We start from the raw sequence: 27153 nt of genomic DNA, 5'->3' as shown, positions 1-27153 counted from the left end.
AAACTATGCAGTAAAAATGTGGAACGCCCTTCCTATAATCTTAAAGGAGTGCAAAACACTGCCCACCTTCAAAACCACTCTCAAAAAACATTTACAGGAGGCTGCAATCCGTAACTGGACCCTCTAAATCAAAAATCAGATTAAAAGACCCGAACTACCCACTGTACATACTTTGTGTTTTGTCCCCCGCCCCCACCTGTGGTGTATGTCCCCACCTGTCCTACCCGCTGTACATACCTAATGTTTTGTTATATTGTTCTTCCCATGATGGATGTATGTTTATCTTGTAGATAGTACTAGTTATTTGTCTGTATTATCTTGTAGATAGTACTAGTTTTTTTTGTCTGTCTTACATGTAACGATGAATTGAGAATCAAGGACCCCAATTGAAATAAGCCAGTGGCTTTCTTGGGTTTTTATCCTGTTAGTTGACCTTGTATGTAATATGTACTTTCATGTACCTACTCCTGCAAATCTTCTAATAAAGTTTTCAATCAATCAATCAATCAATGCTAATTTGTTTCAAATGAACGTAGAGATATATTTGTGTAATTGTTTAAAAATGACTGGTAGAAAAGTGGGGACCATCTGGAACAAGTATAATAATCTTAGGAGTCATTTTAACAGAGTTTGTGCGCTCTGCTAAAGAAATAGGGAGATTCGACCACCATGCTAAGTCTATCTTGGAGCAGTCTGGTAGTGCAGTAAAGTTTTCTCTGCTATCTTAATAATAGTGAAAACATTTAATTTACAACCTGAGAATTTGAATGAATGAATGAATGAATGAATGAATGGACTTTATTGTCATTGCTACAGTACAGGTACCAAACAACGAAATTTAGGAGGGGTGGCTCCCCTGGTGTTAGGAAAGGGGAAAAAAAAAACTTTTAGAAAAAAGAAAAAAATCACAAGAAGGTAAGGAGCTGGTTTACATAAATAAAGGCTATGTACACAATCCACTGTACTATACTGCACAGATAGACAACTAGGGTTGTCATATTGCACAATAGTATTTTTTCACGTTATTTAAAGTGTCGCAGTTTGCAGGCTTGAAATGTACATGTTTGTGCCTCAGCACTACACCTGATTTTTTCAGTCCAGCAGTTGCCATACAATCCGTCCAGACTGTCCAGGGCCCAGAACTTAGGTCTTTGCTGTGTTCAGGGCCTGGACGGCCCTGTGGTAGAAGCAGTTCTTCAGTCTGTTTGTCTTAGCGGCCAGGGTCCTGAACCTCCTTTTCAAGGGCAGCCTGGTAAAGTGTCTCTCCAGTGTCTCTGAACACTACTCACTACAGAGAGGTGTGGAGTTTTCTGGGTTCTGAATATAAAGGAGCAAATCATCTGTGGAGAGTGATACCTTGTGGATCCTTTCTCTCCTTCGTTACCCCGAGTATTCTTTCATCAGATAGTGATCGGAAGGTTGTGAGTTCAAATCCCGCCTGAAACACCACCACTAGTGTGCCCTTGAGTAAGGCCCTTAGCCGTCAGTTACTCCAGTGGGAATGTCCCTGTAATCTGTCATTGTAAATCGTTTTGGATTAAAAGCGTCTGCTAAATGGCATATTCTAATTCTAAATCCTATTGATGAGGAAATTGCTTTATTAGGATTACCTCTTGAGATATGATATCTCGTTTTCGAGGGGGGCCTTTGCATTGCAAGAGCATTGCAAGAGGCTCAATGGCCAAATCTAATTTTAAAAATCACCTAATTAATAACCTAACCCCTCGCTAGTTCAGACTGTCTGTGTCCTACACCTTCGTACCTTAGCTTTCATTTAATATGCTCAAATAAGTCAATGTTATCTTTTCAGAACATGGTGCAATAGTTCTTCCTTCACATTCCAGTCAGCCTGAAAAGCATGGCGATGTTTTAACAACTGTTCCAAGGCCACATCTTGGGTTACTTTTTGTGTGCTTTTGAAAAGAGGCAATATTCAAAGTTGATTCTCAAACTTAAAACCAAATCAGTATGAAGATGACAGTGGGATAGCTTCTTTACTAGGGATGCTCCGATCTGGATTTTTGGGGCCGATACCGATCACCGTTTTTTTTCCTCAAGATCAACCGATACCGATACCGATTTTTTTTTAAATACATAACTGTAGGCCTACTGACTGGATAGCCTACATATTTTTTGCTTTTTAGACAAAAGTTTTGATCCATTAGGCACCAAGCAAACGCAGACCCATTTTTATGGCATAGTAAAGGTCTGGCCTATCACCCAGTTAGGGCCTGAAGCCCAAGTCAGTCGATATGGCTGTATAAAAGACATCATAAACGTGACCTTCATGGTTTACATACTGTTACGTCCTCCTATGTTTTCTGTTCAGTTATCTGTCTTCCCCAGGAAAAAAAAAAAAAAAAAAGATCGGTTTTTGCGATCGGCCATTTTTGCCGATCACCGATCGAGTCATTTGGAGTGAAATCGGCCGATTTAAATCGGTGGCCGATAAATCGGAGCATCCCTATTCTTTACAAATCTGTTCTATTCATGTGAAGTACATACCCTTCTCCTCCAGTCAGCTTAGCATTGGCCTTATTCATAATGGTTCAAACCTTCAAGTGGCAATGTTTCTTTTGAAACACTAGAATCTGAAAAAAGTTGACGTTGGTACACTTTGCACAAATCAAACTTCAACAGAAAATCTCCTTAAAAGTTTTCACACTTTTCACAGGCAGCTAACGGGTGGGAACAACAGCTGGTTGTCAGCTAACTGACAACCGATTGTCAACTGGTTTGCGGGACTTGACGATTGCAGAGTTGCGGACCCAAAACACCAGACCCTGTCACAAATACTTTACTTTAGAAAATGCACTCCCACTAAGGCTAGATGTACGTCGTTGTTATTCTAGGCTTATATGCTCAGAAGCCTGGGGAGTCGGGACAGGGTTATTTTGCAAGTGGCAGGTGGACACCGGGTGTTCTGCTCTGACAGCAGGTATTCCCATGCTGAGGCAAGGCAAGGCAAGTTTATTTGTAAAGCTAAAACTAAATACTACTACTAAATAAAACTATACCAATTAGCCTGCCTCCTACACAGAAAAACTGCAAAATAGCTTTATACTAGCTTATCCTGAAGTGATTTAGAAAATGTAAGGATACTGGGTGGTAGAACGCACATATCTAAGTGCAAAGACATAACATTTTTATTTAGTCACAGTATGTCAAATGACCCCTCGTGGCTGTTCTAGTTTAAGAAAGAGAGAGAGAGAGTGCATGCAAAAGTGAGCGGTCATTCGAAAGTCACGGGTAAGAGGAATTACAGCAACCAGTCACGTGCACGCAGGCACGCACAAGGCTAATAATAATATTATAATAATATATGCCGTTTAGCTGACGCTTTTATCCAAAGCAACTTACATTGCAGTGAGTGCATACATGTTCAGTATACAGTATGGTCCCAGTGGGAAGGCTACATTCTCCATGGTCATCATCAGTTTCATCTTTAATTAATAGCCAAACCAAACCTGGCTTCTATGGTAACCTCGACTGAAGCAATTTTGACCAAAGGGGCAGTTAAGCCAGATGAGCTCTCTGAGTGCCCTCTCTTACACTTAATCATGGGGAAAATCAGTAGCCCTGCGGTCAGCCTTCATATGATCACAGTGGAGAAAATTAGCACTTTCAAAGAGACTTATTCCCCAAGTACAGGTGACCCTCCTATGACTCATCGATCTCAATAGAAAATATCGAATTTCCGTTCCTGAAATATAGTCTCTGAAGGCTTGAATGGCGGTGCGGGAAATATTTAATTCACCTCATTTGATTCAACCCCAGAGCAGGAGATTGTACATTTCTGACTCCACACGTAGCACATGAATACACTGTTACTTTTAGCTCAGCGTTTCATCCTACAGGTGCAGGGGGTGGCTGCTTTTTTTGAATGAAGGAAATGATTACTTAGGCCGCCAGCCTAGCAGGTATTCTCAATGGAGCCTTGTACATTAAGGAGAGTATGAGGGTGGATATTGCAGGAAGCAGGCCGCCCGGGTTTCGGTTCAAAGCTCTCATCTCTTGGGCTCCATATGCACCACTTGAGAGTCCGATTGGGTTCTTCCTGAACACAGGGCTCAGCTGGCCGCCGGCGTGTGGTCCAAATCACAGTCCACTGCTGTCAGCGCCTTAAAAGGCGTTCCTGCCAAGCTTGGAGAGAGGGAAAACAGTTTCCCTTCTTTACCTTAAAGCAGAATTTTACTCAAAGATCTTTGAGTAAAAATATATAATATCATTTAACTCTGGTTAGAACACCATTGACATGGTCCCAACATATCATTATTTTGCACAACAGAGCCTCATAGATAGCTAATAGCAAGCTTAGATTTACTTCCTGGAATAGTCTCATGATGACGCATAAAACAGTGCCCTCCGTAAGTAATGGGATAGTGAAGCATTTCCTCTTCTTTTGGCTCTACTGTCCAAAAGTTTGGATTTTATATACATATCGGTTTTACCACGTTTTAACAGGTTTTGTGCACAGTCCCCCTTTTTCATGGTACCCAAAAGTGATGAGATACTTGACTTGACAAGTTCGTTTTCCGTTCGTGAAGTGTGTTCCGTCACAACATTTGCGCAGGCACCTGTGTCAATGTCTAGTATTGATTCTGGTCTTTGCGTTTTCCTTTGGAATTTGCTATTGATGTCTGTCAACATGAGGACCAAAGAGACATGAATGAAAGTCAGGGAAGCCATTATGAGGCTGAAATATCTGATCAGAATCAGAGCCAAAAAATTATTAGCGCAATCTGATATGAATAAGCGTGAGTCGGCTGAAAACGAACAATGGAACAAATTAAATGATATATATATCCCTATTGCTATATATAGCCTATATATAAACACATTATGTTACAAATATCAATCTTATTCACTGAATCTAATTCAGCACTGAAGCCTGAGTATTCAGCACAGTGTGTGTGTCCCTGCGACCTCTGCTGATATGGAAGCCTTGGGAAAAAAAGATGGCAGCCAAATATTAGCGCCAATACACAGAAATACTGCAAAATCGCTTTATACTAGCTATTTTGAAAATGTAAGGATACTGGGTGGTAGAACGCACATCTAGGAAAAGTCATGAAAGGTGGGTCCTGAAATTTGATAGAGTGCAAAGGTAGAATTTCTTTTTTACTTACAGGGGTCAAATGGCACCTCATGGCTGACGTTGTGTTAAAAGGAAAAAAAGCGCTAGTGAGCTCAGAAATCACGAACAGCACGACAGGCCAAGGAAGACTGCTGCAATGGATGACCGGAGAATGCTCACCATGACGAAAAACAAAACAAAAAAACAACTGTCCCACAGCTCAGGAACACTCCGCAGGGGAAGCTCCTTCCACCAGTACGGTGCCAGGACGGTGAAAAGCTGCGACCAAGTAGCACGACTGCTGCATCTGTGTAGAGGCGGCGCTGCCAGTTGGCGAGCACCAGGACCTTGAATCTGATGCGAACCGCTATCGGGAGCCAGTGAAGGATGCGAAGGAGGGGGGTGACATGGGAGAAGGAGGGGGGTGACATGGGAGAATTTGGGCAGATTGAACACCAGATGGGTGGCAGCATTCTGGATGAGTTGCAGAGGACTGACGGCGGAGGCGGGGAGCCCGGCCAGGAGTGTGTTGCAGTAGTCAAGGCGGGAGATGACAAGTGTCTGGACCAAGAGTTGTGCTGCTTCTCTGGTGAGAAATGGATGTATCCAGTAGAACTACCGACATTGGTCGTGTGGTCATTAAACGATTCATTCATTCATTCATTCATTCATTCAACTACAGAGGACAGAATGGTTACGGTTTGGTAAACGGTACTTAAGAGTCAGAAGACTTCTGGAAAAAGTTATTGTGGACAGATGAGACAATAATTAGTACCAGAGTGATGGCAAAAAGAGTGGAGAAAAAAAGGAACTGCCAATATCCACAGCATACAGTACCATGTCATCTGTGAAATATGATGTGGGTAATATGATGTGACGTATGATGGGATGTGTTGGGCATGTACGGCTTCCACTGGAATTGGCTAATTTGTCTTCATTGTTGGTGTAACCGCTGACAACAGCAGCAGGGTGAATTCTGAAGTGTACGGCGCTTCATCAGAGAGCAGAACAATGGCTCAAAACATACTTGCCATAGGCACTAGGGAGGTTTTCGAGCCCAAAAATATGAAAGCTACTGCCTGTCCGCAGACTACTACTGCCTGTCTGCAGACTACTGCTGCCTGTCCAAGACAATCTTGAAATGTAAATCCTATTGAACATGTGTTTCGTCTGCTGAAGAGGAGACGTAAGGCAAAATGTCTGTAACGTCAAAACAAACAACTGAAGACGGTTGCAGTCCAGGCCTGGCAGAACATCACCATGGTTACAGTCCAGGCCTGGCAGAACATCACCAGAGGAGATAGCCAGCGTCTAGTGGGGTCAATGGGTCGCACACTTCAGGTAGTTATTGCATATGCAAAGGATTGTCGACGAATACTTAACATGATTGCTTAGTTTGGACATTTCATGAATTTGTTCCATCACTTTTGGGTACCCTGAAAACGGGGGACTGTGCATACAAAGTGTTGTAATTTCTGAATGGTGAAACCAATGTGCACACAAATACCATCAAATAAAAGCTGAGGATATCTCCTTCAACCCAGGGTGTATGGAGCCAAAAGAAGAAGAAAATGCTTCGCAGTCCCATTACTTACACAGGGCACTGCATATCCTTCTACCGGTATTCAACTGTATCTCACAACTTTAACTTTTAACTACGCTTAAAAATATAAACTCCAGTCCCATACAACCTGGGTCACAGGCCGACACTCACAGTGCAGTGTTTTGGTACACACACATGTGGAGGCAAACACATGAGCCAACACATGTTCTCACATGGACACAGACATGTGACACATGCTCCCCTCCCATGCCCCAGACACTGCCCCCCCTATCGGTCCGTGTGTTGGCCCTGTGCAGAGCCGAGCAGCAGCAGATGAATGCACCCTTTCAGGCCACAGCGTGTCTGCCATGTCCACCATTCCTCCACAAACACAGGTGCTGCCCCTGGACGTGTCGATGGAAAGGGGGTTGGGGTCGTTACTCTATACAGCCTACTACAACCACTCATCAGAGTAGCATATGGGCTCACCGGGACCCATATGCCGCACAAGTGACTGCACTCCGTAAACACAGCCGAGGAATGTGCATGAGTTGTTTTGATATAATTACTCACTGCATACCGTATGCATTTCCATGCCTCTTACTTTGCCCTTGCAATAGCACAACGCTGACTTTATTTATTTCCATTACATTCCGTAAATGTAGGCCTAACCTTTGAATTGTATAATCATCGAGACGGAACAATACTTTCTAGGGTTGGGCGGTATAGAATAGGAGATATAAGAAAAAAGAAGAAAAGGACTGCACTTATATAGCGCCTTTATCCAAAGGGCTCTCTTTACAACAGCCTTTCATTCACACACATTCACACACCAACGGCGGCAAGCTACCATGCAAGGCGCCGGCCCGCTCACTGGGAGCAATTTGGGGTTCAGTGTCTTGCCCAAGGACACTTCGACAGGTGGCCAGCCGGGGCTCGGACCGCCGATCTGCCGACCTTGCGATCATTAGACGGCGGCTCTACCTCCTGCGCCACAGCTGCCCCATATAGGACCAGGACACGTGACCTCTTCCATCTAAGGGAAAAAAAGATGCCTAGCTAATGACTTGGTCCCTACATTTCTTTCTCCTTTTCGGGTTCTGATCTGACGATAAAAGAGAGCCTGCAGATTTGGACCAGGTTATTTGCAAGATTTGCATGAAAATGAAAAGGATGATGGCCAGCGATGGGAACTAATCTACACTCGGCACTCGCGCCTCAATCTGAAACACCCGTTAACAGCTGAACGGGATGATGGGATATCTTTCTGTATCAAGTACTGCTGTTCAAACAGCTATTTGCTGACATGACGCCATATGTGTCGTTAACTGTCCGCTTTGTCACACCTGACTGGAAACTACAGTCAAAATGCCTACACAAGTACACATCAGCTTTTTTTCCAGAAATATGTCGGACAACATTGTTGATGCGCTTCCATGTGGCACTTGGATGCGAATAAACTCTTGGCCATAATGACTGACAATGCTGCTAACATTGCAGCAGCCATCAGCGGCACTGAATTGGCCATGGCTTCACTGTTTTGGCAGCAACCTCAATCTGGCATTGACAAACGCCAACGTAAGACCAGAAGCAACGGACAGACTGACCCCCTCTGTCTGACCCACAGTCTGCTGTGCAATTAGGACTCCCAGAGTCTCACAATGAATCATATTGACTCTAAATCAATATTCTTATAGGCAAACAATAGCCTATATAGGCTACATGATATAGGACATGAGAAGTTATATTATTATGAATGCAGCGTGTGATGCTTCTTATTAAGATGCTAATATTATGCTATCCAACTGTTTAGTTCAGTTTGTCAAGTTGTCATCGGGATGTGAAATTTAAACAACTGCTTAGGCTAAAATGTCCTATGGTATAGCAGTCACCACTTAAATAATTACGTTTTTCAGCGTAGAATAAATATACGGAGGAAAGACGGTATAAAAATGTATGAAAACATTTAAACCGCCCCAACCCTAATACTTTGAAACCCTAACCGATTTGTGTGGTGATATCACCAATCCTAGCCTCTATAAGAATGGCATGCACATCATTTCTGACACAAAGGAGACCAAATTCACCGGTTACGTGACGTTAGAATTATAAGGTTCTATCTCCATTTTTGTCAAATGTGAGTTTTTTTTACATAATCTGATCCATTAGGTGTTTATTAATGCCTGTGTGGTGTTATTTTTAAAATGTTGAAATGTTTTAGTTAGTAATAATTCATAAAATACAAAGGTTCCATCTCACAAAACATAATGGAATGTAAAAACTTTGACGCTCAATATCTCTGAACTACCCTGAACGGAGATAGAAGCGTATAATTCTAAGATCATCTCATGTGGAGTTAGATATAGTTATAAGTTATAGTTAGATATAGTTAGAGTAAGTTGATAAAGTTGTGAGATAAAGTGTAATACTGGTAGAAGGGAGTACAGTGCCTCAGCCAGCCCTACCACTACGCTAGCAGCCCCTCTGATCAATACCACTGTGGTGCCGGGAGTTTACGAGCAACCTCTCTCTCTCTCTCTCACACTTCAAACGGTCTGGTTCTCCATCAGTGTTGTAAGAAAGGCATGGTTTCAATCAAGCGTTTCTCAAAGCTTTTGTGTTTCCCCAGAGCTCAACGCTCCGGTGGCCAGGGGAGGCGTGATGGATAAATTAGCTGCCTGGTTCAAAGTTTAATTTAATCCAGATTTTTTTTTTCCTGGATTCTGCCAAAGTGGTGAAAAGGGTTGCAGTGTGCTTGCTTCTTTGTCTGGGTTCAATCTGGGATTTTAACCCAGGAAGCTCATGACTTCTCCCGTCAGCTCATTAACCCCACTCGGCCTCGAAGAGCTGGAACATGAAAGGATTCTAAAAGGGGGTCGGAGGTCATCTGGCCGCGGTGTCACAAGGTCTTCCTCAGAACATAAAGGACAAAACTGGCACATCGGGGCGGCTGCCGTTGTCCCTTGGTGAACAAAGGACTACGAAGATTATCTCTTGTGTATTTATTTCTCTTTATTTATACTCCATAATTGTGTTACAATTAAGATGGAAAGATATATAATCGTAGTTTTTGGTTGGGTCGAAATATTTATAGCTTACTTTTTTATAGCTTCTTAATTTTCCTTCTATTCACCAAAACACTTAAGAAACTGCTGTGGGATACAGAAGTTCATCCCTTGCTTCCATACCTTTTTATATCCTATTTTCTGCAGCCAATTATCAGTGTGCGGAAAAAATGATGACCTGCCAAATTCCTCAAAAGCCCTGTTTATCTCTCACTGCTTATCTCTAGAGATAAAAGCCGTGGGGGGGAGGGGACGGACGGACGGACGGACGGACGGACGAATTTGCCGCTTCAGTGGCTGATCTGCCTCAATCCACACGGTGCAGCAGTTGAATTCCCATCCGACCGACCCTTCTCCTAAGAGGATTTCAGCTCTGGGGAGTCCAAAGGAGGGCAACAGCACTATGGTGGGGGGGGGGGGATCCAGAGAGGAGGAGGAGAAAGAAGAGAGGGGATTGGTCAATAGGATGGAGGAGAGACCAGGGAGAGGACTAAGTGTTGAGTGTTCTTGAGACGGAGGGTGGATGTTAGTGGGGTAGGATGTTGACAATGTAGAGACGTCGGGGAAACGGTGAGAGGTTGGTGAAGGAATGACACTGCCGGGAGAGGGAGGAGGAGGAGAGTAGAGAACACATGAACAGTCTAAGGGAGGAAGGGATGCAGGCTCGGGGCACAGGTGGCGATCTCTGATCCCATTATCCAGGGCTAATCCGGCCTAGCGTACACACACACACACTAGCGAAAAACAAAGAACTGGAGCACCATGTCTCAACAACAACCTGCGACGACTATGATCTATGTACAGGGCTTTAGTTACAGTCCAGCCTAATACCATGTCCTGATATCACATGGAATTACAGTATGTAGGCCTAAAAAGCCTCACCACAGGTGCCAACACTGACCTCGGACCCGACACAAAGGGTGAAGGTAAGATGCTACTAACAATAACTACCAGAAGGCATCCAGAGTTGATCAGCAGCAAAGACACTATTCAAAAATGTAATCATATCAAAATATCAACCGATAATCTCCTTCCAACACAATTCAGATGCTCAAAACTAAGCTTCTCTTAAATAATTCTGGGACACTCACACACTAACCCTTTCACACAGTCGCACAATTACCGTGGCGGATTAAACGATCAGGAAGTCAGATGGGGTTAAAGTGGCACATGCACTATGCACATGCACTACCATCACAGGGATCAAACCCCCACTCTACAGAGAGGAAGCCATTTGAGTGTGTGTGTGTGTGTGTGTGTGTGTGTGTGTGTGTGTGTGTGTGCGTGCGTGCGTGCGTGCGTGTGTGTGTGTGTGTGTGTGAGAGTGAGTGTGTGTGTGTGTGTGTGAGAGATGCTTGACAGAACACTACCGCTCCATCCACTTGGTTATCATTATTGTTGCAACAACTGCTCCACAACAAAAAGAAAGAAAACTATTCCCATGTTTTCCATATGCACCCCAGCTGCCCGAGTGCCTTCTTTTCCTTATCAACTGAACAACAACATTCCTGCAGTCAGCTCACACAACAACACAGCGTTAAACAACTCACGTTCAGGACAATAACATCTACAGTGCATCACATAGAAAGCGTTGACGAATCAGCCTTTAAACCTTTTAACCAGGCATTAAAATAGTTTGTATTCTTTTTGTATAGCCTAACTTCTGTTCGTACTTTTGTATGTTACACAATTAAGTTGTCAACTGGCAAAACTCAGTCATAGGCCTTTTACCTTCTTCTTTGGAACTGTGTGAGAGGAACACTGTAGTCTCTTGCTCATATTTGAGAGAGATGAGGCAACGTCCTCATTCATATTGCATTCTGCGTAAATAATTGAACTCTGGCAACTGAAATAGGTCCTGTAACACAACTTTAGCTGCTTTTTCAATCTTGAATGATTGTGTGCCAGAAGACTCTTCCCTTTGGACCCATGGAGCAACCTAGTTTATCATGACAGAAAACACACTTTCAACAGACACACACACACACACACACACACACACACACACACACACACACACACACACACACACACACAAAATTCCAAAATGGACCATTTTGTCCTCAGTCAGGAATCAGAGAGAGATCGCTGACAAAACCGCAGCTAAAAGCAGCTTTAATGCATCTGCCAAACCTCACTCTGCACTGCACAGCCAATGCTTTCCCTCTGCTGTAATTCTCGAAAAATGTGCGGTTATGAAGTCTGCAGTCGTGCTTTCCCAGAATTCCTGAAACAACACTCCACCCTGTCTTACTGGCCTCCGTATCAGCGGAGGCTGATGTAGGTAGAAATCGGAGGACGGGCTCATTGTAATGCATGGATTGAGGATTACGGTATACCATTTCTCATTCCATGCATTACAATGAGTCCGTCCTCAGAGTTCTACGGTGCCTCCACCAGCCCTCCCCTGCTCCACATGGATGCTGAGGATATGAGGAAGGTGTTCTGATTGCTCCTAGAGACATAGTGAGCACCTATTCAGTGTTCTGATTGCACAGGAATCTTTGAACACAATCTATTATCATAAAGAAAACTTTGAACACAATTCTAGAATGTTCCAGATGCTTCAGTAAGTTGGTATGCGATACGACTTTGAAGACCAGGCTTCTCAGCAACAACAGCAGAGATGCACAGATTGTGGCGGCGGTAAATAGTACCACACCAAAGAGTAGCGCCGACAACGACACTGCACATGACTACAGATGACTTCAAAGTGTTTTTGCGGTGCGTTTGTAGCCTATAGCCCTTCCAACAAAACCCTGTCAAGATGCCTTATGCGGTCAATAGGTCATACATATAGTGATGCAAAGCCACACAAAAAGAAGGGGGCTGAACGAGTATGTGACACTTCAAAAGACGCAATGAACTAAAGAAGGTTCTGGAATACTGCTTCCAATATGTCGGCCCCCAGGCGGCTCTCATATCGTTGCTTACAAAGCGTTGGCCTTGACGATGAGGCTTTGTGAGAGAGCGCTTCTGTGCCACAAAGCTCTTATCTGCAAGATAAACTGGATCTGGGGGAGGGGGGGGGGGGGCTGCCTTCATTCCAGTCAGCCACTGAATCACTTGATTAAACAAATTATCTTCAAAGTAATCAAGTCTCCTTCCCTCTGTTACAGCACACTAACCAGTTTAAGCATAGCGTGAAAATACTCCGATTAAAAAGCAATGACTTTGGCCCAGTCGCTCCAGAATGCTAATCTAGAAGGAAAGGCCTTTTTATCTCAGATATGATATGATATCAAAACATGACAGATTGGGGAAGTGGATTTCCAATGAGGTCAAGGGAGTCAGAATTCACCTTTCATTTGTTTGTTTGAAGGCTTTGCTTGAAATCTTCGACACATTAAGGTGGTGCGATCGGCTCAAAAAGACAGCAAGGAAATGAGCGTCAGTGGCATTTTGTGTTTTGAAATTAAATAAAAATTCATCTGACACGGTTCTCTAGCCTCTGGGTTGAATAACAATGCTCTTTTTCTCTCTCTCTGTCTCTGTGTCTCTGTGTCTCTGTGTCTATCTCTGTCTCTGTCTCTCTGTCTCTCTGTCTCTGTGTCTCTGTGTCTCTGTGTCTCTCTGTCTCTCTGTGTCTCTGTGTCTGTGTCTGTGTCTGTGTCTGTGTCTGTCTCTGTGTCTCTGTGTCTCTCTGTCTCTCTCTGTCTCTCTGTGTCTCTGTGTCTCTGTGTCTGTGTCTGTCTCTGTGTCTCTCTGTGTCTCTCTGTGTCTGTCTCTGTGTCTCTGTGTCTCTCTGTGTCTCTGTGTGTCTCTCTGTCTCTCTGTCTCTCTGTGTCTCTGTGTCTGTCTCTCTGTCTCTGTGTCTCTCTGTCTCTCTGTCTCTCTGTGTCTGTGTCTGTGTCTGTCTCTGTGTCTCTGTGTCTCTCTCTGTCTCTCTGTCTCTCTGTGTCTCTGTGTCTGTGTCTCTGTGTCTCTGTGTCTGTGTCTGTGTCTGTCTCTGTGTCTCTCTGTGTCTCTGTGTCTCTCTGTGTCTCTCTGTCTCTCTCTGTCTCTCTGTGTCTGTGTCTGTGTCTCTCTGTCTCTCTGTCTCTCTGTGTCTCTGTGTCTGTCTCTGTGTCTATCTCTGTCTCTGTGTCTCTGTCTCTGTCTCTCTGTGTCTGTGTCTGTGTCTGTCTCTGTGTCTCTGTGTCTCTGTGTCTATCTCTGTCTCTGTGTCTGTGTCTCTCTGTCTCTCTGTCTCTCTGTGTCTCTGTGTCTGTCTCTGTGTCTATCTCTGTCTCTGTGTCTCTGTCTCTGTCTCTGTGTCTGTGTCTGTCTCTGTGTCTCTGTCTCTGTCTCTGTGTCTGTGTCTGTGTCTCTGTCTCTCTGTCTCTCTGTGTCTCTGTGTCTCTGTGTCTCTGTCTCTGTGTCTCTGTGTCTCTGTGTCTCTGTCTCTGTGTCTCTGTGTCTCTGTGTCTCTCTGTGTCTGTGTCTGTCTCTGTGTCTCTGTGTCTGTGTCTCTGTGTCTCTGTGTCTCTCTGTGTCTCTCTGTCTCTCTCTCTGTCTCTCTGTGTCTCTGTGTCTCTGTGTCTGTGTCTGTCTCTGTGTCTCTGTGTCTCTCTGTCTCTCTCTGTCTCTGTGTCTCTGTGTCTCTGTGTCTCTGTGTCTGTGTCTGTCTCTGTGTCTCTCTCTCTCTTTAATGGAACACCATAAGGACATCGGGCATGGCTCTCTGTGAGGGTTGGCAGTTGGTGTTTAGCACACAGATGGGAGTTAACTGAACGTAAAGATTAACTGTATGGCAGGGCTTTACACATTAATGCGTGTGATCACCTCAGAGACTGTATTAAAGGTCGAGGTGCATTTTGACCTCTGATGATTTAAGATCCACAGAATCCAGAATCCCCTCTCGTCAAGACCGTTGTCCCTTCTGTTGGTCCCATTCTTGTTGCTGTTGATTTACCCTTTGAGGATGAGTCATTGCCTGGATTATTTGATGATGTAGCCAGAGTTTAGGGTTGTTTATTGTATGACCCTTTTCTTTTCTTTCTTCTTTTAGGACTCAGCGCTCTGCTTAAAGCTACATGTTATTTATATCCAGCCCTCACTGATGGGTCTATTCATGTACACAGCATTTTGAGCCAGTGTGTAGCAGCTTATATGTAACACTGATTGTTTTGATTGTCTTTTCATGTATTCATGTATTTATGACGTAATGTGTAACCTCACGTAGGTGTGTCCTCACAGGTGTTACCTATTCAATCTAGCCTACCTGTCTATTTAATGGCTGTCATGCACCATGTTGTTTGTAAGACTTGATAAAGGCTACGGCCCAAACCGTTGTCAATTAAAATACACTTTTGCATCTGGAACTAGAGTGTGCGGCTTCCACTTCATTCTATAGTAGCCAGAGTTTAGGCCACCAGACACAGTAGTGCCACTGTTGCTCTGCAAAACTATTACAAAAATGCATAATTGCCACATTGTACTTATGAGATTCGACCACAATTAAATAGACAGGTCTTTTCCAAATAAAGCATCTTGTGCAAAAATAACAATGTTGTGTTAAAACGTTTGGGCACATAACCCCCCCGCTCCCCAGAAACAGGTGATGTGATTGCTAATTATTATTTGTCTGAGAATTAATTTTAAATGTCAATTATAATTAATTGTATCCATGACAACCACAACTCAACTCATTGCTGAATATTCATGAGAGCACAATCAGCGACTTTAAATTCTGTGCTGTTGAGTAAAAATGTATGAAAATAAATGTTTATACAAAGTCACAGCATTAGAATGAGAGGTGCCTTGGCATAATTTCTCTCCATCTTACAAAAAAGACTCGCAAGACTATTCTAGGGATGCAAACTGGTGATTTTTGCCTGAAAACAAAGAACATTTATGAAAATTGTTGACTTATTTTGAGGTAAAAACGGCTAAAAGGTGACAAGTTTGCATCCCTGCTATTCTGGAATTTGGTAGATTTCACATGAAAACAACCTCAAATTAAAGTAGTATGAGGTATCATTTGTGGTTGGTCATATACCTAATAGCTTAGAGAGCATGATTTACCGCCCGCAGCTGCAGCGTTGCATTGAATAAAGTCATGATAAATAATGCAACAACACCAGACATTAAAAGTACATTTTCCTGCTGGGTAGAGATTTCAATTAGGTACGTTTTAGAACCGATAAAGAAAAAAAAAAAAAGTGCTCGTAAATATGAGTGAGTGGGCACAGATGTGTTGAATGTGCTGTGTTGCTTTCCAGAGCAATCTGGGGAGTCTGATGGAAAAGAGTAAACTGACGTCATACGCCTTCATATAGCCACCATGTTTGGATAACACTCTACATGGCAGATGGAGTGCATTCCTACAGAGCTTTTGATTTCTCTGCCGTTCTACAACAACAGACCAATCAGGCTCGGCCATAAACTGACCAATCAGGCTTGGCCATAAACTGAGCAGCTATGAGCTCATGAGAATACGGGAATATAAGGGAGGTGTTCAAGCAGAGAGCTTACTGAAGACCACGCCACATAAAAGATGATCTGAGTGTTCGTAGCCTCTTAACCATCTGACGGCACTGCCGGCGGGCCCTGGCGCCATATGCTAATTGTCTTGCCCTGTACATGCTTCCTATGTTCCTACGGTTACGTAGGTGGTCATGTACATGCGTCCTATGTTCCTACGGTTACGTAGGTAGTCATGCACATGCTTCCTACGTTCCTATGGTTATGTAGGTAGTCATGCGTTACACCCTCTCAAAGCTATGATTCTTGCTCTTCAAGTCAAATAATCCATCTCAAGATACAATCATAACAGCAGGCACAATCAACGTCACTGTCAGTCCACCAACAAACACTATTAACTCACCAACGACACCTTATAGTTGACTACCATCGATAACATTCCGACAACAACGGTTTGTTTACATTGCTAAAAATATTTTTACACTTCAGTGTGTTCAAAGTTGTATTTCTCAACGCCACTTAGTCATTCTTACTGTTGGGGAACACACTTCAGAGTGTTACCTTCAAAAGGAGACCAACCCCATGCATTTACTCCAAATGGTTCAAGAACAGCTTCCAATTTACTTTGGGTCTACGTTGGAGGAGTTTTGGACTAATTATACAGGAATGGTAAGGGGTGACGGTAAACACTGAATAACTTCCACCATAGACCCAGGGGTTCACATTGTATTCTAAACCCGGCTGAAACAGTAATGTGATATTTTATAGCTACATATCCTGTAAAAAAATAAGATTTAAAACCATTAAACACCCGACTTAACGTTATTTTACCTCACTCTACACAACAATATCCTTCATTACTTGCCCGTGAATTCCAAACAGCCCAATTTTAGATAATAGTTTCCCGATCACACATTTTTCATTTCACTGAGTAGAGTTGTTGCATTTCACTTGGATACGTATATCCAGGATTGACTGGAAATAGAACAGGCAGATGTGTGATTCTGTGCTGGAGCCAAACGCTTAACGCTCTCATTACTGTCCTAACAAGCCCAATCCAATGCCATCCTGCTCAACACATGGGTCTGCCGTCTCGCCCCCTGCCAAGTCAGACAGTCCTCACACCTCCCGCTGCTATAAACCACCAGACGGGGACTCCCGTCTGCCAAGAGAGAGACCAGGTTCACACTCTCCTCCTCACTGACAGTCTAACCAACCAGGCTGCAGGGGAACACACAGGGTTTCCTCTTTTCTCTTCTCCATGGCCACATAGCCTCCACAATCCTCCACCTAGCCTTCTCCACATAGCCTCCACAATCCTCCACCTAGCCTCCTCCACATAGCCTCCACAATCCTCCACCTAGCCTTCTCCACATAGCCTCCTCCATATAACCTTCACAATCCTCCACCACAACCTCCACATAGCCTCCATATAGCCTCCACATAGCCGCCTCTACATAGCCTCCTCCACATAGCCTCCACCACAAAATCCTCCAAAGGAACTTTCCATTTACTAAGCTAATTAAGGGGTGAGAAACAGAGGAAGAAAGAGATGGGTTGCTTTAGAAGCTAATGCTACACTGTGTGTAATGGTTTTTTAAGAACGTTTTGATATCCATGCCCAGAGGGGTTCTGTTTTTGCCAAATTGTGGCTCCTTACAGTGTCCATCCAGGGCGCAGGGGTCAAACCTAAATCAGTGTACAACTGCCTCTCCATAATGTGCTTTCCCCATGCCTAGAAGGCTGGGGGTAACTGGGTCTTTCTTTTACATGCACACACACACACACACACACACGTTTAGTTGTTTGTGAATCCTCACTGGTATGCGCAACCTTAATCCTCATGAAAGAAGCATTTCTAACTAGCTGAGAGGAAAAGGGGGAAAAGTTGATCCTTTCAAGCAAACGTTGCACATACGTCCTACAGATGTTAGCGTAGCCGCTGCAAACGCTCAGCAAAGCAGAGTGCATCTCTTAAAGAAAAATGTTTCCCTTCATTGTTTCCAGCTGTCTAAAAGCGAATATTAATAAATGTCACCGTTCTCAGGGTAACCCAAGACCAAATCACTGTCGAAGGAACGGACACATTGCGCGGTCTGTTGCTACCGATCAATTTCAATGGTAATAGCTTGTGGCACTAATCCGCTAATGAAATGCGTACGTACTTCCTCGCCTACTTGGGTTGTCCGCGCACAGAACGTGCTTAGTGTTCGATCTCGTCTTGGTAAATGGTAAACGGACTGCACTTATATAGCGCCTTATTCCAAAGCGCTTTACAACGGCCTCTCATTCATCCATTTACACACACATTCACACACCAATGGCGGCAAGCTACCATGCAAGGTGCCGGCCCGCTCACTGGGAGCAATTTGGGGGTTCAGTGTCTTGCCCAGCGACAGTTTGATATGTGGCCAGCCGGGGCTCGAACCGCCGATCTGCCAACCTTGCGATCATTAGACGGCGGCTCTACCTCCTGCACCACAGCCGCGCCACAGCCGCCCCACAACGTGAGAGCAAAAAGCACCCCCTGGGCCTACCTCTGCAGATCGAGCACTTGGGACTAACTAACACAAGAAGCACACAGGAATGCGACTCGGTCAGCAACAGAGCAACACAGGCTCAATCATCGGGCACAATCGCATTATTCAGCTGCTATATATGTCGACTTTTTTAAACTGAGACTAAAGCTTGAATACAGTTAAACTGTAATAACCTTAAAAAGGGGAACAACTGCAAGTTTGGGAAATGTGTATGTGCCGTAACACTAGAACAGCCATGACCCCTGGCCCCTGGTCATTTGACCCCTGTGAGAAAAGAAAAAATGATAAAATTTGAGGACCCTCATTTCATGACTTTTCTTAGATGTGCTCGTTCTACCCCCCAATGTCCTTACACTTTCAAAATCACATCAGGGTAAGCTAGTATAAAGCTATTTTGACGTTTTTCTGTGTAGGAGGCAGGCTAATTTACAAATGGCCTCTGGGGAGGACTGTCTTGTCAAAGTGCACATCTCTCTCACAAGAGCAACATAACAGGGTTACAATGGTCACTCCACTTTATAGAACACAGAATATCACTATTGGAAATAACTCTAACTCTTCTGTTAAAAGTGAACAGACTATATCCAGGAAGCCCAATCAATCGATTCTGCGATGGCATATAGATGCATTTTCTGAGATTATATTGGGTAACAGATGTGATCACAATTTGACCTTTTTCCGAGCAAAGGAGTCTGTGGGCTAACGATGCATGTGTACAGTCATAACAGCAACACACTCACGAGGGATCTCCTCATACATCATTGGAAACACAGATGAGGGTAGGATAGGACTTTGTTTTACAAACAAGCAATTGTAATGCATGCACAACACCAGCAGTTTTTCTAAATACATCTGACAACACAACCAACAAAACATATTGTTAGCTAGCTAAGCAGCATGATTGACTGACTACCCCCAGCATGCCATCATTTCTCCACCGTTCCACTGACACAGCTGACAACAGACACGACTGACTGATGGGATGGCAGAATTGCCTAGCCCTTGGGTTGGTGAATACCATTATACAACAGTTAGTTCCGACCAAGTCATTTGATTGGACAAGAGAGGCATTCCATGAGTGCCGATATACAGTATAACAGCACTGGGACTTTTAACTATATGCATCACTCCGCCGCACAGGTGTTCTATTAAATGACCGTTAATACAAAGTAGCTAGCCTGCGGATGTTTGTGTTCGGGTTACTAGGCAACAGTACAGTTGAAGTTCAGTTGCAGAACTATTTATGATGATTAAATCAAACAAACAAATCATAATCTGTTGTCGCTTATTACTGTTAACTAATGAATTGCGCTGTAGAACTGTTGTATAAAAGCAATATCACACTCGAGGTCGTGCTGATTGTCTTCGGTACTCGGTCTGCAGCCTCGTACCTACGACCAAATCACAGCCGTGCTGATATTCAGTATAACAGCACTCCCTCTCGTGTGATATTGCTTAAATAATTCCGCTTGCATAATGTCCCAGTTATAGTAAAGTGTTTTTCTTTTTAGAGTGATCACTGTCATTATTAGTAGATTTACAACATTGTTATGATTAAAGAAAGCCAAGCTAGGAAGCGGAATAACAAACTCAAGAGCTCTTCAAGAGCTATGGAGTATAAGTGTTCACCGTCTCTCTGCGGTGTGTTCTCTCTGCAAAGTGTTGTTACTACTGCTGGCATGCATAGTAAGCCCAGGGGGGGGGTACTTTTCTCTCTTTGCTTGGCAGAACAGACCCCCAAGTACCTCTGGGTTGGATGCGGAAGAATTATAAATGAGAACCACCACAAGAGAACGGTCTATTAACAAACCCATTAGGTCCGGAGAGACTGTTTAAAAAGGAAGCATTTTGTTAAGGAACATGCTGTCCTGTGTAACAAGAAAAGTTATGTTATTCATGTAATACAGTGTTTATTCTGTTTATACTGTTGTTTTATCTCTTTAGGCAGAGAAAGTTAATACTACAGGGACAGCAGAAAGTTAGAATCAATGTAGAGAACATCCCCAAAAAATGAGGCAGGAGCTGTTTTAATCAGTTCTCTTTCAGTTGACTCGGTTCTGGAACCCTATATTCAATCACACCGCGCCTGTGGAACAGCCTTCCTAGCCAGCTAAGGGCAGTACAGAGCCTGTGGAACAGCCTTCCTAGCCAGCTAAAGGCAGTACAGAGCCTGTGGAACAGCCTTCCTAGCCAGCTAAAGGCAGTACAGAGCCTGTGGAACAGCCTTCCTAGCCAGCTAAAGGCAGTACAGAGCCTGTGGAACAGCCTTCCTAGCCAGCTAAGGGCAGTACAGAGCCTGTGGAACAGCCTTCCTAGCCAGCTAAGGGCAGTACAGAGCCTGTGGAACAGCCTTCCTAGCCAGCTAAGGGCAGTACAGAGCCTGTGGAACAGCCTTCCTAGCCAGCTAAGGGCAGTACAGAGCCTGTGGAACAGCCTTCCTAGCCAGCTAAGGGCAGTACAGAGCCTGTGGAACAGCCTTCCTAGCCAGCTAAGGGCAGTACAGAGCCTGTGGAACAGCCTTCCTAGCCAGCTAAGGGCAGTACAGAGCCTGTGGAACAGCCTTCCTAGCCAGCTATGGGCAGTACAGAGCCTGTGGAACAGCCTTCCTAGCCAGCTAAGGGCAGTACAGAGCCTGTGGAACAGCCTTCCTAGCCAGCTAAGGGCAGTACAGAGCCTGTGGAACAGCCTTCCTAGCCAGCTAAGGGCAGCACAGAGCCTGTGGAACAGCCTTCCTAGCCAGCTAAGGGCAGTACAGAGCCTGTAGAACAGCCTTCCTAGCCAGCTAAGGGCAGTACAGAGCCTGGACTCTTTTAAGACGGGCCTAAAAACCTTTTTATTCAAAAAGGCCTTTGACTGTTGAACCTATGAACTTTTTTTTTTTTTTTTTACTGTTTTTAACTTGTTATGTTTTTAGGTTGTTTTGTTTTTAACTTATTATGTTTTTAGGTTGTTTTGTTTTTTCTCTCTGTAGTACTGTAGCACTCTGAGATTCTTCTTTGAATGAAAAGTGCAATACAAATACAATGCATTATTATTATTATCACACCTAGAACATGCCGGGACGCAGTGTACTTTTCATGGCCAAGCCTGTCTGCAGTGTTTTCTGATAGAACCTACTAGCTACCTAGCTTAACCATTCCACTGGAAAGTTAACAATTTTCCCCAGGCTTTCTCCTGTTGATTCAGGCTTCACTCTTACACAATTCTCTCTAGTTTGTAAGTAAGTAAGTAACATGTATTTCTATAGCACCTATCCCAGACCAGGGGTCACAAAGTGCTTTACAAATACAAGATCATAATAAAAGAGCAGAAGTCATAGCAGGTTAAAATAGGCAAACAAGTGAAAATAAGAACAAGTAACAAACAACAAACAACAAGTGTACAACAATATCAACAGGACACAGAGAAACAGGCTTTTGGTTTGCCAACATTGATTTAGTCACTAGCCTAGCTGCTTTCACCCTCCAGGGGCCATGCAAATCGCCATTGGAATTCCATTGGGAATTGTCATTTTGAGGAGTGAAGTGAGAAGTACAACGGTACAACAAACGGCCAGTTGGTTTTGAGGCATGCCTGCCTGCCAGAGACAGAGAGAGTGGTAATGACAAGTAGTGTCTCAGCCAGGGAGGTGAGGAGGGCTGAGGTTACATGAAGCAGGGCAGTGTGACTGATGGTAAAAAAAACAAGAGCTGGGCTGAGTTTTGAAGTTTCCATTAAAGATTCCATAACGCTTGGCCGATAAGGACCACATGAATACACAGCCTGAAGAGACTTATAAGTTAGACTCTGCACAACAAGATGTCACGATGTGTGTGACCGACCACGATGTGTGGTGGGTTCATAAAATTAAAACCGCACAAACCTTAGAAGCCTCAGTTCCTATCCATCTGTATTTCTTTAAAATCTTCCTGGTCCTGAATGAAGAGCAGAAGGTTCCCTATCCCATGCCATCCCTGCGAGAGTAAATATGTTGTCCACTGCAGACACACGTATTATTTATTCAGGGTTCCTACAAGTTTCAACAAGTCAAATCTAAGACCTTTTTAGACTTTGAAGAGAGTTTTTGACCTTTTCGCGACACCATATGATAGCTTTTTGTCATCCTCGAGGTGATGAAATGAGGGATTTCACTGCCATACAGACAAAAAAGGAAGCAAATTGGCTTTTTGTTTGGTTCCAGCTTGATTAATTTCCGCATAAATAGACGTGGTCGGACTGATTTCCTTGCAGGATCTCATTTTTTAAGACCTAGCACCTCATTTTTAGACAGAATAACTGAAATTTGGGACCATTTTAGGCCTTATAAATTGGATTGCTGGATTTTAGACTTTAAGGCTTTTTAAGACCAGCGTGGGAACCCTGTAAACATTTTGTCCACTGCAGACACCCATATTATTTATTCATCATGCCTTAAATTAGACTAGGCCCTTCTGAAACAGCTTTGCTTTTATAACCAGAGAACAAAGGAAGTTCACTTCTGTGCTCCACAGAACGTTGGTGTCTGGCTCTAAAATTGCACACCAAGCATTCCATTCAAGCGCTTCGGAAGGTGTCAAGAATCTAGAGAGGAAAAAATAAAGGAAAGAGTCTGTTATCTATGGTCTGGGTACAGCTAGCGAACGCTGGTGTGTACTTGTGTTGTTGTTGTTGTTGTTGTTGTTGTTGTTGTTGTTGTCTTCTTAGATAAGGTGGTCATAGATAGATAGCCTCAGGTGGGGAGCTGGCAGGAGTCTGGGGGTGATCGAGCGGTCAGCTTGTGTCTGTGCTCCTCATTTCATTACTGCAAATCAGTGGATAGAAAACCAAACAGACTAAACAGACTCACATGTTACTCGCTATGTTGTTCTATAGTTGAGAACATACTTATGGGGGTATGAGGAGGGGGGGGGGGGGGGGAATCGTTACACAATCACCCCATTGTCAGTTCAGCATCTAGTTTTGACTGATGTTCAATTGAATTGTCAACTGTTAAGAGTTAACTAAAGAGGGGAGTTATAGAATTAAATATTTTGGCTAATATTCCAGTTTGAGGGCATTCCTCTACTATTATAACACACATTTTCTGGCCTTTCATAAACTGAAATGGACACTTCAAACCTTTCTTTTGTCAGATGCAAAGTCCTTGTTCGTTGAAACAACACAGACATTCCATTCGATTTTTCAGGTTTTCTCCACTCATTGTCCTTGCGAGTCCCTAGGCCAGTATCACTCTCGTGACCAAGGCCTTCTTGGAGTCATTTCTTTGAGGTCAGCTTCAGAAGTGAAGTGAGACAGCGCTACTCATATATCACCAATTTGAAGGGAGGTGCACACCCACACTTCCAACCAAAACATGACACAAATTACAGACTACGACATTGAGCAACTGTGTACACCAAAACATAGAAGGCCAAGTCAAAAAGAATATGTTCACAGAGGAATGTCAGGTCATGACAGATCACCAGTGTGACTATGTGTAACACCAGCTAATGAGGGCGGTGGAAAAAACAAAACACTTTAACCACAGAAGCTGTGATTTGTCGTTAATATATACATATATCGTATCAGGTACATTGTCTTATATGAGGGTAGGCCTACAATATGAACGGTGCTTCTTGTCTGTGCTGATTAACACATATCTGACTGGTGGGTTATCAGCCAAAACACTTGATTGCGATGTCAACATCGGTGCCAACATTGAGAATCAATGTCATGCGTCAACTTTCATTGAGAGAGATACGCCTCTCACTGCTGCTGGGGACGATAGTGAGAAGCAGGGGTCGATGTGGGAGGGTAGAGAGATCGTCCAGACAATGATGCCATAACAATTGATGTGGTGGGGCTGTAGGGCCTTTGGCATTCCAGCCAAAACATATCTAAGACCAAAATAGTATTATTACAACCCAAGGGTGGTCAATTTCACATAATGTCTGTGGGTGGCTCACAACGTTAAACAAAGCAAGACACATAAACGAAATAATAACATGGCCATTTTGAGGTACATTTTACATTCACATTCATTTTTTTGTCATTTAGCAGACGTCCTATTCCCAAGCGACTTACAATCAATACATTTGACTAAGCAAGTGAATCATCAGTCCACCAGTCGTAGCAGGAAGAGTAATCTAGCTGGGGCCCCGGGGCCATTGGTAGATACTATTCAGGATTATTCCCTCATGGGATCAAATGGAGTGAGACATTATTCAGAGTCAAGTACTCAAGGGATTTCAGAAGCTCATCTAGTAAAAAGCATGCACTCTAGGAGTAACATGGTGTCTGAATCAGCTCATTTGAGGACTCATGTACCGTTCAGTCACAGAGCCAAGTGGAAGGCTGTAAGCCACACAGAGACAGTCAGCGGGCACTTGGGAGTTCGGTTAAGACACCACAATGACGACTTCATTGAAAGACACATCTGATGCTTTTCCAAGTCCATGCCAATACTCCAGCCAATGTGCTTCCTTGCTGCTCGTCCGTTTGTATGTAACCAAGTGTTGTATTCTAGGAGTAGTGTCACTGTGTATTGAAGCATTCTGTGTGTGAGTAACCTTGCAGCATGGCCTGAGGTAGTCTGCATAATAGGTAGCCCACAATTAGGAAAACACTCAACAGCACAATCTACCATCACCCTGCACGTTGAATAGGCTATGCACAAATGGAAGCCTACTTTGTATTACATGGATGTGGCATTTATTATATTTTTTATTTTTTATATTTATGAATTAGACTTTCATCCACATATTCAAGCCTCATATCTACCAGCAGTCTGTCTGCTCGAGCCTATATGTCCCCAGATCCATATATACCAGACAAGTCTGTGGAGCTTATTGGAAAGCAGTGATTTGGGCTCCTATAGACGACATCACCATGCATATCCATGTCCTATAAGAAAGGTTTCTCTAGTTGGACCGGCTTGCCACGTACTCGTTCATTGTAAGTCTGTAAGTGTATTTTGGCATTATTATATCAACAACCAAATGATCCTTCTGGACTTAAACATGTGGCACCCTGTGGAAAGACTGACGGGCAATGGTTTGCGAAGGGGGGAAATAATCTGATTTATTTTTCAAATGGACTTCAATTCAAGAAATGCTATTGTTGGTAAACATGAAATCGAGATGTTTGTAAACTATGACGATACGTTTGTAAACAATGACACAATGTTTCGAATTCAGGTGAGAGAGACAGCAGATCAAGGACGTCAACTTTACAATGTAACAAACACAAACACGCACTACACACACACACTACACACACACTACACACACACTACAAACACACACACACACACACACACACACTACACACACACTACACACACACACACACACTACACACACACTACACACACACACACACACTACACACACACTACAAACACACACACACTACACACGCACTACACACAGCGTCCCAGACTCAAAGTTGCTTCGCTCCCCCACTCATACTCATACTCACACCATTAACAACATGTATGTTCGCTTTGACAACTTACCCTGTCCCCAGAGAGAAGGGCTGTGATGCCGAGAGTCACAATTATCCAAATGTTCCTCATTATTCCTTTAATGCAAATGCGATGATCACTGGCAAAAAGATCAGAATCTCTCTCCTTGTCCCTCTTCAGTGTGCACCTCTCCCCCTGTCCCGTGCCTTGCCTTTCACCCTGAGCCTCTCTCCGGTGCAGTCCCACCGGATACGTGTTGCGTTATTCGGTTATTCCTCTCGCAGGCTTATTCTGTTATTCCTCTCTCTCGCAGGCGCAACTTTGTCCTAGAAAATGTCCAGTTTGAGTCCGGTGACTGTGTGTAGAAGTCCTCGCTGCACAGCTCGTTGTGTCCCTGTGTTCACTTAACATGCAGTCTGGTTTATTAAGAACAAGTTAGGTGGTCTGTCTCTGTTGTAGCGCGTCACACACACAGACCCTCAGCTGCATGGCTGTGAGCAGAGAGAGAGAGAGAGAGAGAGAGAGAGAGAGAGAGAGAGAGAGAGAGAGAGAGAGAGAGAGAGAGAGAGAGAGAGAGAGAGAGAGAGAGAGAGAGAGAGAGAGAGAGAGAGAGAGAGAGAGAGAGAGAGAGAGAGAGAGAGAGAGAGAGAGAGAGAGAGAGAGAGAGAGAGAGAGAGAGAGAGAGAACACACAGGTCAGCTGAGCAATGATTGACAGTTACTCCACTGACCACATGGTGTGAAGCACCAGAATGGTTTATCTGTCAGCTACATGGCCCCTAGTCCCCTAGTGCAATCACATTCCGTTTTTTTTTGTTTTGTTTTTTTGGGGGGGTCAATTATGTCCAACTGATTGCATGTATGATCTCAGTGTTTGTGCATTAAGATTAAGAATCCCAAACTTTATTTACACTTCATATCATGTAACATTCACAGAAACAGTCTTTTTGATTGAATACATAATACAGCACGATCTTTATTGTCTTTGACAGTTATATCATCTTAATTTGTTGGATTATGAAACAGTTTGCATCTGCCAATGGAGAGGCATGATTAAAATAACTATGGTAAAACACAGCAGAAATGGTATCATACATGACA

The 27153-nt window shown here is 43.7% G+C and overlaps 1 protein-coding gene across 1 annotated transcript in view; it reads right to left on the bottom strand.

Moving 5' to 3' along the window:
• The window catches only part of sdc2 (syndecan 2), a 50385-nt gene extending 23844 nt beyond the window's left edge, over positions 1–26541 (bottom strand). Inside the window, exon 1 of the mRNA XM_080526094.1 lies at positions 26105–26541. Within this exon, the coding sequence (XP_080382220.1) occupies positions 26105–26164 (60 nt within the window). The 5' untranslated portion in view covers positions 26165–26541. The remainder of the gene's footprint in view (positions 1–26104) is intronic.
• Between the last annotated feature and the right edge of the window lie 612 nt (positions 26542–27153).

This window comes from Nansenia antarctica, assembly GCF_963989245.1.
Source record: "Nansenia antarctica genome assembly, chromosome: 3".
Lineage (NCBI taxonomy): Eukaryota > Metazoa > Chordata > Actinopteri > Argentiniformes > Microstomatidae > Nansenia > Nansenia antarctica.
This window is presented reverse-complemented; position numbering and strand designations above follow the sequence as displayed.